Here is a 20356-nt window from a genome sequence, read left to right on the forward strand (position 1 = left end):
AGTGGGCCACCAAGAACAAAGAGAACACACGAACTGTAGCATCCAAGAAGTGTACCGCAAGAACTCGAGCACCTGAGCAGAACGGGACCATAAGAACTGGAATACCAAGAACAAACAGAACACAAGAACTGGAGCATCCGAGAATGGTACCAGTAGAACTCGAGCGCCTGAGAAAAACAGGGCCTTAAAAAGTGGGCCACCAAGAACAAAGAGAACACACAAACTGGAGCATCCAAGAAGTGCACCGCGAGAACTCGAGCACCTGAGCAGAACGGGACCATAAGAACTGGAATACCAAGAACAAACGGAACACAAGAACTGGAGCATCCGAGAATGGTACCAGTAGAACTCGAGCGCTTGAGAAAACAGGACCTTAAGAAGTAGGCCACCAGGAACAGAGGGTACACAAGAACTGGAGAATCCGAGAATGGTACCAGTAGAACTCGAGCGCTTGAGAAAACAGGACCTTAAGAAGTAGGCCACCAGGAACAGAGGGTACACAAGAACTGGAGAATCCGAGAATGGTACCAGTAGAACTCGAGCGCTTGAGAAAAACAGGACCTTAAAAAGTGGGCCACCAAGAACAAAGAGAACACACGAACTGTAGCATCCAAGAAGTGTACCGCAAGAACTCGAGCACCTGAGCAGAACGGGACCATAAGAACTGGAATACCAAGAACAAACGGAACACAAGAACTGGAGCATCCGAGAATGGTACCAGTAGAACTCGAGCGCCTGAGAAAAACAGGACCATAAGAACTGGAATACCAAGAACGAAGGGAGCACAAGAACTGAAGCGTCCAAGAAGGGAGGTACCACAGGACTTCAAGCACCTATAAGAACGGGACCATAACAACTATAGGCGATCAAGAACAAAGGGAGCACAAGAACTGGCGCATCCGAGAAGGGTAACTGAAGAACTCGAGCCGGGGCCATATGAACTAGACCACAACGAACAAATGGAACACAAGAATTGGCGCACCCAAGAAGAAAGGGACTTCCTAAACTTCATCCTTTCCGAAATGAATGAGCGAATACAGAGGCCCCGCGTCGTCTGAACCGCATTCCGTCACTACCGTTCTGCTTAGGGTTGCCACCTTTCGTACTGAAAAATACCGGCTGAGGGAGAGGGGGGTGGAATAGAGGGAAAGGAGGAAATGTTCGCGGGAAAGGGAAAGTGGGTGAGGGGTGGAGAGTATACAGAGAGAGAAAAGAAGGAACCAGCGTACTCCCTCAAGACAACAATGATAATAATAATGAATAACTAAGAAAACGACTGGTGACTACGGAGTTGGGTCTATGCTCCAGATTTATTCAAGCTGTAATGGAATGTTGAAAGGAAAACCCTGTAAAAGCCCCTATGAAAGGTGTTGAGCCACAAATACCGGCAAAAGGCTGCCGGTATCATCATCCTACCGGCAACCGGCAGAGCGGGCAAATAACCGGCCGTGCCGGTATAATACCGGCCTGGTGGCAACCCTAGTTCTGCTCCTTGTGCTCGCGCTCTTCGCTTTCGATTTAAAAGTGCTCGTCTTTCCTTTAAACTCAATAATACTCCGCGTGTTGCACATCCGCAACACGTGCTTTAACAGCGCATGCAGTTACATACAAGTCGCGAAGACTTTGTACACGACCGCCACGTCCTTTTCTACGTCGCCGCGACGCGGATTCGCATTATCGTCCGGTCGACGTAGTTGCGGTGTTGGTGCACCTGCTCCTATCCATCACGTGCAGGCTCACCACGAACTCGTCCAGAAGTAGGTCTATACTTTTACAGAAGGAACAGAAAAGCGTGCAGTTGGTGCGCGGCAGCGAGCGCAGCCAAATGGAGGGAAACAGTTGGAAGGAACAGGGAAACTGTCGCTCACTTCCACATCACGCTTTTGTGAATAAAGTGTTGTTGTCATTATAACTAAAGGCATTAAGAGGGCTATCACTCCTGCGTCATGGGGGTAAGACTGGTAATGGCAGAACACATTATTTAAAAAGTAAAAAAACGCTTTTAAAGGGCAGGACGAGCCGACGCCACTACGAAGAGTGCCCAACTCTCAGCCAATTTTAAGTGTTTTTATCGCTTTTAAATAATGTGTTATAGACCCTGTACCATCGAGCCAAAAAGAGTTATAATACAGTAAAACTCCTTTACAACGAAACTCAGGGGACAGCAAAAAAAATTCGCAGTAAAGGTATGTTCGTTAAAAATGATAGCCATTATTGGACCTATAGGGCTCCAGCGGGACCGCAAAAAGAATTTGCTGTAGTGGTATTTTCGTTAAAAAGGTGTTCGTTATAAAGGAGTTTGACTGTATAACTGATAACGACAGGGGTCGGCCATACTCGAGCACCTCGATGACCTCGTCGGAATAATGCTCTATCAAACGGGAGAGCGTTGGAGATGACGTGACTAACATCCCTATCGGGAATGTCCAGAGAAATTACCCGCCGTTATCTGGAAAAGTATCTTCGTAATATATTTGAGTGGATTGTTTCTGTTCGACGGAAGTTAATTTCAATAAGAAGGTCAACGTTTCACGCTGCCTGATGTCTCGTGTCATTCACCCGCAGTGGTCGTCAATGGGACATCCGCAGTATATGACGGTGTCCCTGCGGGCTGTCCCGTCGAGACTGGGAGGTACCCGGGTTCGAATCCCGGTGCCGGCTGTGCTGTCTGGGGTTTTTCCTGGGTTTTCCTCAGACGCTTTCAGACATATGTCGGCACAGTTCCCCTAGAAGTCGGCCCAGGACGCACATTTCCCCAGGGCGTCAGTCGTGACGTTGCCCACATACGTGAGGCCGACAACGGCAAGCCCTTTCACCACCACCACCACCACCACCACCCTGCGGGCCACTTTTGTCTCTATTGACCCAGTACTTTATCGTCCAGTATAATTGTTAGTAAAAGTAACGTGAATGGTGCTTATTCGTCGGAAATAAGGCAATAAAAATGGTTTGTGCGTAATTCGAGGGAACTTTGGTACAAGTTTCGTTGTTCTACGCAAGTGCAAAAATGGATGGAGATTCCGATACTGTACATCGGAGAACGCCTTTTAGCAGGTGTAGTATGTGTACTGATGTATAGCACCTGTATGACACAGTAGTGTATTTGTAAATTAATTAATTAATTATATAAACTAATTAATTATGTAGCATTTGAGTGCGGTTTAGAGCAGTGGTTCCCAAAGTGTGTATCCGTGGACCCCCTGGGGTCCGCGAGAGTGTTCGTAGGGGTCCACGACGATCAAAGACAGCCCGATGACCGTCTTATAGCGAGTGCGGCTGACGTCACATCTAAGGGGGACGATGTTGATATATGGCGATATATGATACCCTAAAGAAGGCAGAAATATATTACTTTCTCATTTCCTGCACGGCGGTGGCTTGTTTGTTTGTTTGTTTGTTTGTTTGTTTGTTTGTTTGTTTGTTTGTTTGTTTGTTTGTTTGTTTGTTTGTTTGTTTGTTTGTTTGTTTGTTTGTTTGTTTGTTTGTTTGTTTGTTTGTTTGTTTGTTTGTTTGTTTGTTTGTTTGTTTGTTTGTTTGTTTGTTTGTTTGTTTGTTTGTTTGTTTGTTTGTTTGTTTGTTTGTTTGTTTGTTTGTTTGTTTGTTTGTTTGTTTGTTTGTTTGTTTGTTTGTTTGTTTGTTTGTTTGTTTGTTTGTTTGTTTGTTTGTTTGTTTGTTTGTTTGTTTGTTTGTTTGTTTGTTTGTTTGTTTGTTTGTTTGTTTGTTTGTTTGTTTGTTTGTTTGTTTGTTTGTTTGTTTGTTTGTTTGTTTGTTTGTTTGTTTGTTTGTTTGTTTGTTTGTTTGTTTGTTTGTTTGTTTGTTTGTTTGTTTGTTTGTTTGTTTGTTTGTTTGTTTGTTTGTTTGTTTGTTTGTTTGTTTGTTTGTTTGTTTGTTTGTTTGTTTGTTTGTTTGTTTGTTTGTTTGTTTGTTTGTTTGTTTGTTTGTTTGTTTGTTTGTTTGTTTGTTTGTTTGTTTGTTTGTTTGTTTGTTTGTTTGTTTGTTTGTTTGTTTGTTTGTTTGTTTGTTTGTTTGTTTGTTTGTTTGTTTGTTTGTTTGTTTGTTTGTTTGTTTGTTTGTTTGTTTGTTTGTTTGTTTGTTTGTTTGTTTGTTTGTTTGTTTGTTTGTTTGTTTGTTTGTTTGTTTGTTTGTTTGTTTGTTTGTTTGTTTGTTTGTTTGTTTGTTTGTTTGTTTGTTTGTTTGTTTGTTTGTTTGTTTGTTTGTTTGTTTGTTTGTTTGTTTGTTTGTTTGTTTGTTTGTTTGTTTGTTTGTTTGTTTGTTTGTTTGTTTTCCTTTCTTCACGTCTCTTATTTACGTCAACATGAATCGAACAGGAGTCCTCGAATGAATTCTCAGTGGTTTGCACTCTAAAAACTGAACTTCACCTCATAGCACGCTTTGCGCCAACCATTGCCACGAATGATAGGGTTATCGCTTTTGATTCGAGGAGAGAGGGAGGCGTACGCCTTTTTGTGTCAATTATCATGTATTCAAATTGACACAAAAAGGCGTAAGCCCCCCTCTCTCTTCGAACCAGAAGCGATAACCCTATCATTCGTGGCGATGGTTGGCGCAGAGCGTGCTATGCGGTGAAGTTCAGTTTTTAGAGTGTGGGGGGCCCGACACAACGAGAAGTTTGGGAAACGCTAGTTTAGAACGTTTGAAAGTGTCCTCGTGTATTTGAGAGTGTTTTGTAAATGCTCTAAGGTTTTCTCTGTTTCTCTTTAAGGTACTCCATTTTGCTTCGTATTCAGTTATTTTACTTTCAAGACACGCAGTTACAAAAGTCACGTGTGCTCCAGGAAACTATAATCAAGTCGACGACTACTATATAGGCATCCATTCCAAAAAGTCACTGTCAGTTGTCATGGCAACAGATAACAGCCCCCTGGTAAGACAAACTCTTTCCGCCAATTAATCTTCTAATTAAACCGGACGCGACATTTCCCAGAATACGAAGCAGATGACGTCAGTGTCGCATCACGAACGGCCTTTGTTTGCTGTGAATCGAAGCGAGCTTTGGGTATATTGGCCCTGGGCATATTGACTTTGTCAACACTCATTTGCCCAGTCACGTCAACGCATTCCTGCGCGTAGTGGGTGGAGGGTTGTGCTCGATAGTGGACGTATAGGGGATGTTGACGCGTGTCAACTCTTTTATTTGTTTCTGCTCCTTATATAAATACGCTGGATATAAAGGAACATCGCGTTGTTAGGTAAATAAAATAAAATAAAGATCCGGTTTTAGCTGGCGTTGAATCGTGGTTGTTTCGGGCGAAAATTCGAGAATACGTCTAATACTGGTTTTACTGTATGCGTGCCAAAGGTGGGTGTCGCTCGTGGCTATGGCTGTTTCGCGGTGCTGACTTAGAATAAAAAGTGGATACTCAACCGACGTGCATTATAATACAACAGCGATAATAACCTCATCACACTTTTATAATTATGTCACTGTACTTCACATGATTGACATGTCTACTTTATCTTCTAGAATAACACTTCGAGACTTTTTTTTCTTTTTATATAAATTAATTCGTAACGTTATTGATGCTCGCAGTCGCTGTGTTTGTTTTTATGCGCCAAGTAAACTCACGCGTTCTTGTCAGACTTTTTACCCTTCTGTGCATTTTAATTCTGGCCCTTTGCATCGTATTCAAAGTAACTATAATGCATCCTCCCGTGATAGTAGCATTGATATGCATAATGTAAAAACCCCGAGACTAGGGAACACGAAGGGACAGACACAACACGAAGTCTCCTAGCCATTTTTTTTCATTTTAGCATTGATATGTTTTCGTCCTATGTTGTGTTTAAACGAGAATTGTCTAGTTTGCGCATTAGGCACTTGGTATATGATTGTTGATTTTTTTTTTCTTTCTTACATTACTGTAAGCTGTATTTGAATGTTTCCAGTGCACTATCTAGTAGGATTTTCCGTTGATGGGCACTTTTAAATAAATAAATAAATAATAATTAATGGATTTGAATAATAGTAATGATAATACCACATTGTATTTATTATTATTATTATTATTATTATTATTATTATTATTATTATTATTATTATTATTATTATTATTATTATTATTATTATTGTTGTTGTTGTTGTTGTTGTTGTATAACGAGGTCACTATACAACACTACGGCACTGGAAGGGGAGATTATACATAACCCCCAGGGGAGTCGTGACCTTTTTCAACAGGGGGTCACGAAACGGCTTGGGGAACTGTCCTGTCTTCCGCGCCTTCCTGTTGTATTCTCTCTACATCTGTGCACATCTGTACGCCGCCTCATAGCCACTACAGATGCTTCACGGCCGCTAACACGAAGAATAAAAAAAAAAAAAATATTCGCACCTTCGCCACGACAGAAAAAAAAGAAAAAAGCTGAATCTGTAGCCATTGTGCCGAACGCGTTTAAATGCGGTACCTTTATAAGGCCGCTTGCTGGCGGTAACTGTTGCTGCGAAACTCTTTTTGAAAAAATCTATTAAATCATTATTGAAATTATTTTAATGGTTTGCGAAATCGTTCAATTTTTAGCATTGTTAACGTGGTAAACTACACAATTTGGGCTAAACTACATAACTACCGTAAACACACTGTTAACTAACTGTAAACTAAATAACTACCGCACTGGAGGACTACATCGCTAGACTGTGGTCTGGCGATTTAGTCACCACGTGGTCCTCTCACGTGGTGGATCACGTGGTCCTCTAAAGCGCGAACAGACGTACAGGGTGCACTCTTAAAACGGAACTTCACCACAATCACTCCTGATTTGTGGAGAGCGCGGGGCGTGCGCCTTTGTGTGTGTGTGTGTGTGACAATTATCGTAACTGTATAAGTGTCACAAAAAGGCGTACTCCTCCCGTTTTTAATCAATCAGGGGACGGAACAATGTCATTCGGGATGCTAGTTGGCTAAGAGCGTGCTATGTGGTGAAATTCTGAAGTTCTGTTATTGTTTTTTTTTTTTTAGACTGGGAGGTACCCGGGTTCGAATCCCGGTGCCGGCTGTGCTGTCTGGGTGTCAGACACGTGTCGGCACAGTTCCCTTAGAAGTCCGCCCAGGACGCACATTCCCCCAGAGCGTTACAGTGTGGTGACGTTGCCCACCTCTGTGAGGCCGACAACGGCGTACTCTTTCACCACCACCACCACCATCTGTTTGTTTGTTTTTCTGTTATGGTTGGCCCCGTCAGACGTGACGTCACGCCCTATATAGTAAACGTGCTGTCCGAGGAGCTAACTTCGTTAACGCGTTCGTGCCGATGATCGATGAGAACGTGTTCGGCGTTTCATAAGCGCTTACGTATTTCGGTGCTGACGCCACGAATGGTTTTCGTCTTATTCTTAGCTTTTTGTTTTGCAGGGAGAACAGGTGATGAGCGGAAGAAAGCCAGAATCTGAATGTCAGAAGTTATCTATGTACCCGAATGAACGGGGAAAAGTAGGAGTATAGTGCAAATAGCCCCCGACCGGCGCCACTCAATGTACAGGGTGTTACCTTATAAAAGTCTACCCGTGCCGCCACGCCGTATTCGCCAATTACTCAATGCAGGTGGCACATTGTGCGATCTTTATACAAAGCTCATAAGGACATTTAATCGTGGTAAATTTCAAAGTGATTGAGTGCCGCAGCACGAAGTTATAACTCAAAACGTGCAATTCCCATAGTCAAAACAACAAGATGGCGGCGTTGAGAAGAGCACTTGACATGCTGCTCCCCACACGACAGCGTGTCGCATATCCTGCCAGCCGGATGGAACTGCAGTTTTCATTTCGTTTTCGTGTAACTGTCGTATTTTGCTCAGAAGTAAGCAACGTGAGGAACGAAAAATGCTGACGCATACTAAGCAGACGACACCCAAAAGGAATGTCGTCTGCTAACTGAGAGGCGCCATCTTGGCTGTTTTGACTACTGGAACCTCACGTTTTGAGCTATAACTTTGCGTTACGGTGCTCAATCACTTCGATATTTACCATGATGGAATGTCCTTATGAGTTTTATACGTAGGCAGCACATTGTACCGCCTGAATTGAGTAATTGGCGAGCACGGCATGCCGGCGCGGGTAGACTTTTATAGGGTAACACCCTGTACATCGGTAATGATAATGAGATAACTGTGATCCCGAGCGACGCCACAGAAGTTTGTCCGGAGCTTATTATTGCTTTCCTGAAGAGGGGGGTGGGGGGGGGGCTCTTTAGCGCACACTGAAATCGCGACGGAAGGTTCCCCGTATGAAACGAACGTATTGGTTACAAGCTACAGTGCCTGACAAATGTTTACAGAACACTGAGCGGCGTCATTTTCAAGTTCCTGCAGGTTACTCTCATCCCATTAAGGTCCCCATTACAGTGAACCCCCGTTATTATGACCATGGTCGTTCCCGAAAATTTTGGTCATAATGCGGAATTGTCATATTAACCGGGGGGGGGGGGAGGATTTGCAGAGGTTTCACTGCATTGTTCCCCAGGAGTATGGTCGTAAAGCGCGTATGTCAGATTAACGGGGGTCATATTAACGAGGGTTCACTGTAAATCCTTTGGAGACCTTATCTGGTTCCCCCCCCCTTTTTTAGCGCCTCGGTCCACCGCGATGGTCTCGCCGAGGGGGAGAGTGATGGCCCTCCCGTGTTCCGTGAACGCTTGTCCCAGAGTAGCCGGTTGGTTGCCGAAATGCAACCAACAGAGAAGAAGAAGAAGAAAAAGAACTCGCGAAACAATATTTTTTAAATTCCTCGTTAGGGCCGCGTAGCAACTGTGGCTATGAGCCGTGGACAGATGGAGAGGGACAATATGATGATGTACAAAGACATGGGAGCTTGTATGCGTCCTGGGCCGACTTCGGGGAAGACTGGAAGGTTTGCCGGAAAACTTCCAAACATTAGCGTTGTTCGTTCAACATTTAGAGACAGAGGTACCACAAGATTTGAAGCACCTGAGAGAACAAGGTTACCACAAGGCTAGAGCATCCGAGAACAATGGTACGACTTTGAGCGCCTGAGGACAAAGGGACCACAGGAAATGGATCTCCCAAGAGCAAAGGTACCACGAGAACTGGATCACTCAAGAACAGAGGGACCAATAGTATCACAAGAACTGTTCCACTATACGATTACCCCTTTCTCCTGAACTGCGAGATCGTCTTCGCAATGCCGATCTAGGAGAGACCAAGGTAAACAACAACAGCAACTTTATGTAAATATGATGAATGTGGAGTTTCATCGCCAGGGGCGACACTGTACTCCATTGAGGGTGGTGATGTCGGGAATTGAATAATGAGCCCCATCAAGAAAACCGTAGGAATTGAGATGAAAGTTCGCGATGCCGGCTTGCATTTGCCTGGAGTGTTTCTCGGTTCACACGGCGGAACTCACCTGGAGCACACCGTGTGTTACAGTAATCAAGTTCGAAATCAATGTTAATCGAAAAATTCAAGAAATGCAGTTCATGAAGAGGCACCAGCAGAGGGACTTCAACACGACACGTAAGCTGGGTTTGCGGTACGGGCTTTCGCCGGTTCATTCCATCGCACTAAACGGAATCGGCTGGCATCGGACACTTCGAATAATCGGGTTCGAAACGCATGCATTTCGGTATGCACAGAGTTAGACTTCGAATAAAACTATGGTTTAAAAAAAGTGATTTCGTTATAATGAAGCTTCACTGTAATTTTTCACCCATCGCACTAAACGGAATCTGCTGGTAGGACACTTCGAATAATGGGTTCGAAACGCATGCGTTTCGGTATGCACAGCGTGAGACCTCGAATAAAACTATGATTTAAAAAAAAAGTGATTTCGTTATAACGAAGCTTCACTGTAATTTTTCATCGATCTGTCGATTGGATTGGGTACAAGTAGGAATGGCTTTCACGAGTCATATGATGCGACGGACGTAGACCGTGTCTCTGCTATGTCTCTTATTGGGCCTCTCTGCACGTTCTTGTTTTCGTCATACTAGTATCTGCCATATTGGTCATCGCACGCACGTATCAACGTACATGGTTCCTACGTATTTTCTACCATTATCCGTCCTGTATGATACGCTATATGACGTGTGGCATCCGTGCACTCGAATACCAATTAGAAGCGCGCGAGGTCGCTGTTCGATACCTGACTGGTCGACGGGTGACTTCCATGCGGCTGTAATTCCGACACCACCACCACCGGGTCGCCCTCGCGTTTAATACAAAATGTGTACCATTATGATATTTGACACCAAGAAAGCCATTACTGTTGTCCCCTTTTCTGTCTTTCGCAATGAAGAATAAATGATAGTAAATGTGAATGAAAGTTAATATTAACTTAGAAGAAGCAATTCTTTCACGACCGGCCAAGTAAACGAAAGTGCGAAAATATTATGCCAATTAAAGTTGAAGCGGGGTATTAAAAATTGACGTTGGTTAAACGAAGGACGGTTAATTTAAAAATAATTCTAGTCATTGGTTCCACAAACGTTCACTCAAAGTTACGATAAGCATCTCATATGTACTACTTCCCTTCTTTTCTTTTTTTACTATGTTAAGTAAATGCGTATACAATAAAGCGAGGTGTTGAGTTAAAAAGAGATGCAGGACATGCCGAGAAACTAAGAGCGTCGCCTTTCAGCTTATATTTTACGGAGAGTCTCCTGTAACGAACGCGGAAAATGCGTGGGTCTTGACGATCAGCGAACGAATTCGATACAAACAGGGAAATTCGTTTCATTTTGTATGAATGCGTCTGGTATGCGTCTGAATGCGTCGCCCGTATCATTCAGTTTAATCATGTAAGAAACAAAGACACCAGATTGTTCGTTATAATGATACGGGGCGCTGTTTTCTTTTCTATGCTGTTCGAAAAGAAGATTAAGATGTTTTGCAGAGGGGGGTGCAACGAACTAAAGACTCTCGTACTCAAGAATCTCGTCGTAAAGACTGTCGTCTGTTATTTTTCTTTCGTCGTCTGCGTCTGTCGTCTGCGAAAGTGAAGTACGATGAGCCGGGAGCGGTTCGCGCCATGACTGCAGTAACGTCACAGTTAAGAGAACAGAGGGGAATCAGCTAGCTGACAAGAAATACCCCTTTCTGCAACGCAATTCGATAAACAACGGACAACGAGAAGTGCAGGTATCTTTCTCCCGTGCTCTACCGCTCTTGCGAGCTTGAACCCGACCGGTGTCTATCATCTCGCGCGACTCCAAACTCATTGGTAGTTTATCGTGTCTAATGGAGATTCTGGGGGATGTTATGCAATTTTCGGAAACAAAGCTGTTCATTACGGGTTCAAAGGTGGGCGCAGATATCAGTCTTGTAAATAAGTATAGCGTAGGCGATGGAAGAGAAGTTCTAATGCATCCTGATATTTCTCATCGAGAGCAAGCTCTTGACGCTTATTACACGCCCATGTATTATCCTCGCTATACATCTCGCGTGACAAGCCGTACCTCGTTATAGTCCACGTGTGACCGTTTGTATACCACTTAATTCGTGAATCAGTTTAAAAATATTTAAAAATATCGTGCATCGCACAGCACCAGCAAGCCATAGCTGCCACATGTCTCAATGCTAGATTAAAAGAGCAGTGGTATAAGTGCATAGTTTCGCGAAGAAAGTAAAACCTTGGCTGGTATAGTTAAGTGCGGTGTTGTGCGAGTTTTATTCATTTTAACTAAGAAGCCGTCATTATTTGCCATCATTTAGAGTTAAATTGTGGTTAACGAATCCAATACTTCACCGCAACGCACACAAAAAGCAGTTTTCGCAAGGTGGCTTTCCCGCATCAGCACCCATCTTGCAGTGAAGCACACTTTCCGTTCGTGTCGCTTTTCAACTGCAGTGCAACCGCATCGGACTGAAAGACAACCTCGCTGTGCTGTCACACGCGGTGTGCGCGTAATTCAATTTAGAAACTGCTTCGATGCCATCGCAAGATAACGCGAAGAACAAGAGGAGATAAACACGATAGCAACTGCAACATGAACGGAGCTATCAAACAAATTCATCAGCATTCTGTAACAAAGTTTGAGCCATCCTTTGTCCAATCCAACAATCCCAGAATGCATATTTCTGCGACGCCAGCTGAAGGCATTGATCGGAATGTGTCGTTTCATAAAGATAAACCCGAACCACTTACCTGCGTCTATCCTAAAGAGCGACCAGCCAGCACAACCGAAAGTGCCCAACACACTCTATGAGGCGACACAATACGGCCTCGACCTTTTCGCGGAATGACCAAAGGACAAAGGTATGCCTTCCTTTCCTTCCTTCCTTCCTTTTTTCTTTGTTCGTGTGCCCCGGCTCACCTGGGTCAGGTAGCGGAGTGACTGTCCCTGGTGCGCATGCGCAGCCGGTGATGTCATGAACGCGACCGGTGGAGACTCCGCGCGGCGTCTCCGTGAACCGCGCTCCTGCAGAGAAAGGAAAAAAAAAAAAGGATGAGGAATAAAAAGGTAGGAGGAGGAGGATAAATTTAGTACCGGAATCGCTCCACGCGGGATATATAAAGCGGTAATTTCGGTTTGAAAGGGAAAGGGAGAGGGGGACCAGTTAATTTGCCGACAATCTGTCCACTGTCTGCGGGATCGCTTGACACCTGTCGTCTGCTTTGTCGCCCGGCCGCAAGGGTGTCTGCTGGGCTCTCTTTTGATTTTTTTTTTTTTTTAGCACCGTGAGGGTTTTGAACGTGTGTTTGGGAGCGAAAGGAAATGTCCGGGGAAATATTGCAGGACAGAAAGAAAAAGAGGAAGGCGCAAAATGGAGTGGGATCTGCTTGATGGTCTGTAACATCGCTTCTGCACAGGTACTGCAGACGTACTTCAGTTGCTTTTCTTCTTTATTCCATTTCAAGGACTAAAGTAAGGAATTACTTCCTTTCTTTCGTTAGCAGGCTATTCTTTCTCTCAGTCAGCGTCGTGCGAGTGACGTCACCTTGATAAGCGTTTAACCGCACTACGCGCATGCGCAGGGACAGAGTATTGAGGGCCGTTTCCGAAACAGAAGTACAGGCATCCGTCATGCTGGAACACCAAACATTCGTTAAATTTTGCGTTCTTTGAATTTGAACCCATCGGACAGCTTCAGTCGAAAGTCATGTTCATTGCATCGTATAACAGGTGCATGGATAGCGGAAGCACCGTTAGAAATGCTGGCGATATAAGGAAGAGCAGAAAAAAGTACTGCATGTAACCTGACGCAGATAGAAAGTCAGTGTAATGTACTTGAATGCAATGTAATGCTCTGGAAGCAACTGATAGTATAACGTCGTGACAGCGAAAGTGCTCGCTATAAAATTAAATTATAAATACATTAGCCGCGAAATTTTATTGAAATGTTTTCCACGGTCACTTCGAGCATAGTAAGAAAGCACCCGCCAACGGTTGTTTCTCTTTGGCTCAGGTTTTCAACTGTAGCGTTAAAGGGGTAGCCACGGGTGCTGCCTAATACTTTTGCCACCACCACGGTGTTAGGCTTTATTTAGCTCTATGTGTGGACGCATTATGCAGATGTGCGCGCAACGAGAGCACGTCAATGAAATGCCCCATCCAGCCAGATCGACATCAACATCAGCGCGCTTGATCGTGCCGAGTCAGCGCATCGTACTCTTCTAACGGGCGCTCCGGATAATCTGCGTGGAGAAGCTAAAAGGAGCACCTCTTTCCCATCACTCACCCTGGCTCCGATGACGTCATCTGGCGAGCAGCCCCGTGTCTGGCGTCGTCTGCAAAGTTGGAAAGAAAAGTAATCGATTATTCCGTCATTAAGACAGAAAAGAAAAATTGGCTGCATCTTTTGGACATTGCGTTTAAGGGCCTTAACTTTATAGGGACATCATTGGCGGTAATTTTTTTTGCGAAACGCTTTGTTATAGGTGGCGTGTCACGTGGCCTTATGAAGGTACGGACGGACTTACACTGTGGTTGAACCTATAGAGGTACCGCTTTTTTTTTATTACACACTCTCGTTACAAGTACTCGTGATAAAGGCGCTCCAACCGTGTGGCAAGGCCCTGCCATACGGGCACAAAAAAATGACATTAAGCGCTAATGCCTCAAGTCTTAATGTCATTTTGTGCGGTGCCACGTGTATTTAATGTAAATTGTAAATATGTAAATTCAGTGTATAGACTGCGACATCACGGGGGCGATCCCCCAACCGCCCCCTTTTCGGGGATCCGCCACTGGACGATAGTGTAATTTGTTCTGCCCGTATGGCACAGGCATTATACTCTTTACTGAGTGTGAAACATCTACACGTAACAACAGCAGTAAAAGAAAGAAGAAGGGGAAAAAAAACTCGCGGGAATGCCATTTTCTCTGTCGACTTTCCCTGCTACCTTTCCCATTTTTCCTTTTCCTCCATTTTCATTAAAAACTTCTCAGACGCATGGCTGCAATACTTCCGTGCCCACGGACTTGGCATTAGAATGCGGACAGCAGCGCTATGGAATTTATGAGAGGGGAGGAAGATATATGGAAAGGGTCTCCCAACGACTTTATAATTATGCAAAAAAATGCAAATGGCATCCGATTCCTTTTTCCTTTGCGGCAAGGGCATATGAATATGATTACTGCACCTTAAAAAATATGCGACGCATGGGAAAGAAGAAATTGGGCTGCCTGGCACAAGTAACGCAGGTTAGTCTCGGCGAAAAAATTCTGGCAACAGCCTTTTCTGAAACGCTCTTACACTATCGTTGAAACCCTTGTAATGTTTTGTGAAATATTTTAATATTTCTCGAAACATTGGCGGGGTGCTTACACAATTTCACGCAAGTGGCGACAAACACAGTCTGGCGATATCACATGGTGACATGGTGACGTGACCATGAGCAGATAACGAACGTTGACGGATCGAGAGAGGGAAGAATAAGGGAGGGAGGGGGGGGGTTCCTATATGCGTCCGGGGCCGACTTCTGAGGGACTCGTGTCGACATCTCACTGATAAGTATGCCTGGAAACTGAAGGAGCAGATCAGGGGAGGCGCAGCACCATGATATCGGAGCCAGGTGCTAACGACAGGGTGCTGTACCTACCGGGCCACGTGGTCAAAACGAGGAGAAACGAAATGACGCCATCTTGTGGATCCCGCGATCACCTTTCGTTGGACGAGCTACGAAGTGTTTGTGACTGATTGATCGATTGAAAACAGAAAACTATGGAGATATGAACAGGCTACTCCAGGACACGGTTTATTATTATTATTTTTTTTTTTTACTGTTTCATACCCACTTATTTCATTGTGGATCCCCTCTCGATACTCTAATCTGGCAGGGTTAAAATTGACCCCGCCATGGACTACACTACCCCGAGTTTTCTTATTTTTTTAATTTAAAATTACTTAAATTTAATTAAAATTAATTAATTAATTAATTTAAATTAATTAATTAATTAATTTAAATTAATTAATTTAAATTAAGCGCACAGACGAACTGATGACTCTCAAGTAACAGAAGTTAACTTGCTGTACAGGCTTAAAAACTAAACAAGTTGGTATACAAAAGCTAGATGCTAGGAAGGTGACACCAAAACCTTATCACAATTAGGAAAAAGGGCAACAACAAAAAAAAAAAAAACTAGATACGTAAGAAACGCATCTTTCAACGTTAATTTCTTAGGCAAATTAAGGCTTTGTACGTATTTGTCCTTTCTATGTTGTTCCAGCCTCAGATGCCTCTCAGCCTCTGATGTAGATACGCAACGCACGCTGGTTGTGATCCGGCTTCTTATCTTTGGCTCTCTTATCAGCCCAGATGAAATATCTTGGGACGTGCCCGGATCCCAACCAGCGTATTTTGCGTATCTAGTTTTTTTTTTGTTGCTCTTTTCCTATTAAGAGCAAGTAAACTTCGGCTAGTTGAGAATCAGCAGTTCGTTTGTGCGTTTCTTGTCCTTGTCCCTGGCTGCTACTCCCTTTATCATTATGTCCGGGTTTTCTTTTAATTTTTGGAATAAACGCGCTGGCACAGCTCCTTCCCGAAGTCAGCCCAGGAGGCCCCATCGATCACCTTTGTCATGGGCTCCTTGTCGGTTTTACTTATGCTTTGGCGCGCGCCAGGCGGCTTCAAGCTCCTCGAGAAACACGTGCACGGTTTTTCGCGATTACAGACACAGACGCGTCTCCCATTTTCCCTGCACTCACGGTAATCAATCAAAAAAAGGCTCCATTATCCACTTTTATTAATTCTACGTTGATATACAAAGAGCAATAAAAAGACTCAAAAGAAATGTGTATAGAGCGAACTGCTCATTAAAAGATAACGGCCACGCGACAACTGATAGGGCGATATCATCTGAGCCGTGCACTTAGCTCCAAACTCATTTGCGGCTTTGTGTTACCGGACTCTTATCATAATGTTATCAGGGCGGGGCATTACACATTGCGTGGCTGCTGTTGCACGTTCTGCTCGATTTATTCCAGAGTATATACCTCCTACAGGTCTGACCTTCCGCAGCATAAAAAGCTCGCAGTTTGATACACAACAGGATGGATTGTGGCTTGGCCTTGAAATATATACAGTGAACCCTCGTTAATATGACCCCCGATAATCTGACATACGCGCTTTACGACCATACTGTTGGGGAACAATGCTGTGAACCCCCTGCAAATATCCCTCGTTAATATGACAATTCCGCATTATGACCAAAATTTTCAGGAACGACCATGGTCATAATAACGGGGGTTCACTGTACAGTGAATCCTCGTTATTATGACCATTGCCGTTCCCGATAATTTTGGTCATAATGCGGAATTGTCATATTAACGGGGGGCGGGGATTTGCAGCGGTTTCACTGCATTGTTCCCCAGGAGTATGGTTGTAAAGCGCGTATGTCAGATTATCGGGGGTCATATTAACGAGGGTTCACTGTATGTGCCTAGCGATCAGATGGAACTTGAAGCTTTGGGGGCATGGCTCTTTTTTTTTTTTTCCTTTTTTTCTTCTTGTGTCACCGCAATTTCCATGTTCTCTTCTCTTTTTTTATATAGAGGCTCCTCGGTCTTATCGCTTGTAGAAAGAACGTCGGAGTCATCGGTTTCTCGGTCTTATTCGCAGTGTCTCAGGGCACGGCCTACTCGATTATAACCGACCATGTCACTGCATTCTTTCCCGGCGCCGCACTTGGAAGCTAGCGGTGGCGCTGCTCATCGTCCCCAGTTATTGCTTCCTCAACTTCTACAATACTTTGTACTTCAGCTTACCTTGAGGATACCTTGAGCATACCTTACCAAATTGAGGAAGCAATAAAAGGGCCGATGAGTAACGCCACCGCTAGCTTCCAAAAATGCGGCGCTGGGAAGGGGTGGCCATGACATGGTCGTTATAATATATTGGGTCGTGGTGTGAACATATCGACGAACGAGAGCTGATGAGAAATTCGTATGCGTCTCAGTTAGACTTGACCGCTGAAGCCAATCAGAGCGTGAGACGAGGAGGAGCAACTTCGCTAGGCCATCAAACCGTTTCGGCATTTAGATCTGTTTATTTTATTTTATTTTATTTACGTTCAGGGCCCAAGGAGGACGTTACAGAACGGGGTGGATATAAATGACACTTCAGGACTACATGTCGACACAACAACAACAACAAATACTTGAATACAGGATGTTCCACTAAAAATGAGCCAAAGTTTTAAAAGAATGGTTCATCGCGCACCAAAAAGACTGACCACATAGCGTTACCCACCAGTGGCGCAGGGATACTCGAACTAATAACTAATTAATTAATTAAGTGAAACTAATTAGTCATGCATGATGTAGAACCCCGGCACCAGGGAACACGAAGAGACATCATCATCTTCACCAGCTCGCTTGCTTCGTAGCCATTTTTTTCATTAATTAGTCAGCTTTTTTAATTATAAGGATTCGAGCCAAAATGTCAATGAGAAAGTTGTAGCGGGCTATACAACGACACGAAACCCGTCCGCGACAGGTCCCGCGTCGGTTTTTTTGCAAACCCGAAAGCTAGTCTTTGGAGCCGGGAGAAGAAGGATCCGTTAGAGATACAAAGTTGCAATCAACGGGTTTCGTGTCGTCGCCCGCTACAACTTTCTTATTGACATTTTGACTCTAATCCTTATAATTAAAAAAACTGACTAATTAATTTTACTGAATTATTAATTAATTAATTACAAAACAAAATCCTTATAATTAAAAAAATCCTTATAATTAAAAAAATCCTTATAATTAAAAAAACTGACTAATTAATTTTACTGAATTATTAATTAATTAATTACAAAACAAAAATAGTTTGGGTATCCTCACACCACTGGTAACACTATGCAGTCCGTCTTTTTGGTGTGCGATGAACTTTTTTTTTTTAACTTTGGCTCATTTTTCGTGAAACACCCTGTATATATTCGAGTATATAATATAAGTAATATTTGAACACAGTGCACAAAATACCAGGCATCATGTGTGAGAGTAAATAATGAAAAAGAGCCTGTTTGAATTTCCTGATGGTGCCGATATTACGGATTCAGGAAGGGAGTTGCATTCTTTTAAATGGCACGTGCCACGAAAGAGTTCTTGCAGCAGAGCAAGCGTTTGGGCTGGTTGGTTCATATTGGATTAAAAACAATTAAAAACTGTTTTTTTTTTTTTTTAGCAAACCAGTGACACCCCTCTCACCCCGCAAAAACCGACCAAAAGAGAGCGCCCAAGCAGCACAATGTACTGAAAGTCGAGTGCAATAGGGGTGGACGGGTAGGTGGAAGGCCTTGAACAGACTCGTGAAGCTAAAGAGCGCTGATAAGACACATACCGACCACCCCTATTGCACTCGACTTTCAGTGCATTGTGCTGCTTGGGCGCTATACAGCAGAAACAAGTTCTTCCAAATCTGCTTGCTTATCTGTCGTTTCGTGCGTTGATAAATTCTTCTATTTTTTCTTGGATAAAGATAAGCTTCCCTCTTCCGTGCCCGTGAAAAAGAATTTGCGTTCCGCGATAATCTGGGAGCTGCTTTTTGGAACCATCGCTATCTTTTACGTGATCTTTTAAAGTTGAATACTTCGGAGCTCGGTCTGGCATGCTCCTGCAACCTGACGTTGACGCATCTCTGCGTTTGCCCAATGTAAAATTATCAGGAGGCTAGCTCCATTCGAGAGGAAGGGGATAATTGTGTTAGTATGGCCAAAAAGCACAATGTACTGAAAGTCGGGTGCAATAGGGGTGGACGGTATGTGTCTTATCGATCTTCTTTAGTTTCACCAGTGTGTTCAAGGCCTTCCACCTACCCGTCCACCCCTATTGCACTCCACTTTCAGTACATTGTGCTGCCTGGGTGGCATCCATTGATTTCACCAAGAAAATAGAAGAATTTATCAACGCACGAAACAACAGATACCCAAGCAGCACAATGTACTGAAAGTCGAGTGCAATAGGGGTGGACGGTATGTGTCTTATCGATCTTCTTTAGTTTCACCAGTGTGTTCAAGGCCTTCCACCTACCCGTCCACCCCTATTTGCACTCGACTTTCAGTACATTTTGCTGCTTGGGTAGGCAAGCAGATTTGGAAGAACTTGTTTCTGGTGAAAGATGAAAGTCACTGAAAAGGTTAGCCAGCTGTAGGACTCGAACCCACACCTTCTGGATTGCCGGTCCAGGGCTCTACCAATTGAGCTAAGCTAACACGCCTTCACAGCGACTTCCAGGGTGCGTCATTGTCCCTTCTATGTCCCAGCCTCAGAACATAAGTTCTTTCTTTTTTGTTTCTGGTGTATAGCGCCCTCTTTTGGTCGGTTTTTGCGGGGTGAGAGGGGGTGTCACTGGTTTGCTCGAAAAATAAAAATAAACTTCACTTGGCTGCAGTCCAGTGCCGGTCCTCGTCCTACCCAGCACTGGGGGTTTTTAATTGTTTTTAATCCAAGAGTTCTTGTACGTCATGATCGGGAGGATGCATAGACTGCTGAACATAACCGCGGAACAGCTGAAGAGCTGCCACCCAAAACAGAAAAAAAAAAAGAACTTGTACAACAAACACAGTCGGGAAGCTGAAGGCAGAATTGAAACAGTTGACTGAGTCCGCACAAACTCGAACCGGCAAAATCGGGCAAATTGACGTTTCACGTGAAGCTAATAAACTCATCTGACTCTTCTATACGCGTACCGTGCGCAGAGAGAGAGGGGGAAAATAAGAGTGTCGTTGGTCTCAGTGTGCTTTCTCTTTACATTACACAGCTCAGGACCATGCAGGTTCAGAGGATAATCCCTTTACGAGCAGCTAAGCAACCTTTTGTACTGGTCTCCAAGGGCATGCCCTAAGTTAGTGGGCCACGAAAGTAATGAGAAGAGAGAGAGAAACTGATGTTCTGAGGCTGGAACAACATACAAGGGACAGATACAAACAAGCCTCAAATTGCCTAAGAAATCAACGAT

The 20356-nt window shown here is 43.9% G+C and overlaps 1 protein-coding gene across 1 annotated transcript in view; it reads right to left on the minus strand.

Moving 5' to 3' along the window:
- Positions 1-20356, minus strand: part of LOC135392060 (uncharacterized) — a 79533-nt gene that overhangs the window by 25803 nt on the left and 33374 nt on the right. The window contains exons 2-3 of the mRNA XM_064622701.1: positions 13651-13699; positions 12285-12389 (exon numbers count right to left, since the gene is read on the minus strand). Of these exons, the coding sequence (XP_064478771.1) occupies positions 12285-12389; positions 13651-13699 (154 nt within the window). The remainder of the gene's footprint in view (positions 1-12284; positions 12390-13650; positions 13700-20356) is intronic.

The sequence above is a fragment of the Ornithodoros turicata genome, chromosome 4 (assembly GCF_037126465.1).
Source record: "Ornithodoros turicata isolate Travis chromosome 4, ASM3712646v1, whole genome shotgun sequence".
Classification (NCBI taxonomy): domain Eukaryota; kingdom Metazoa; phylum Arthropoda; class Arachnida; order Ixodida; family Argasidae; genus Ornithodoros; species Ornithodoros turicata.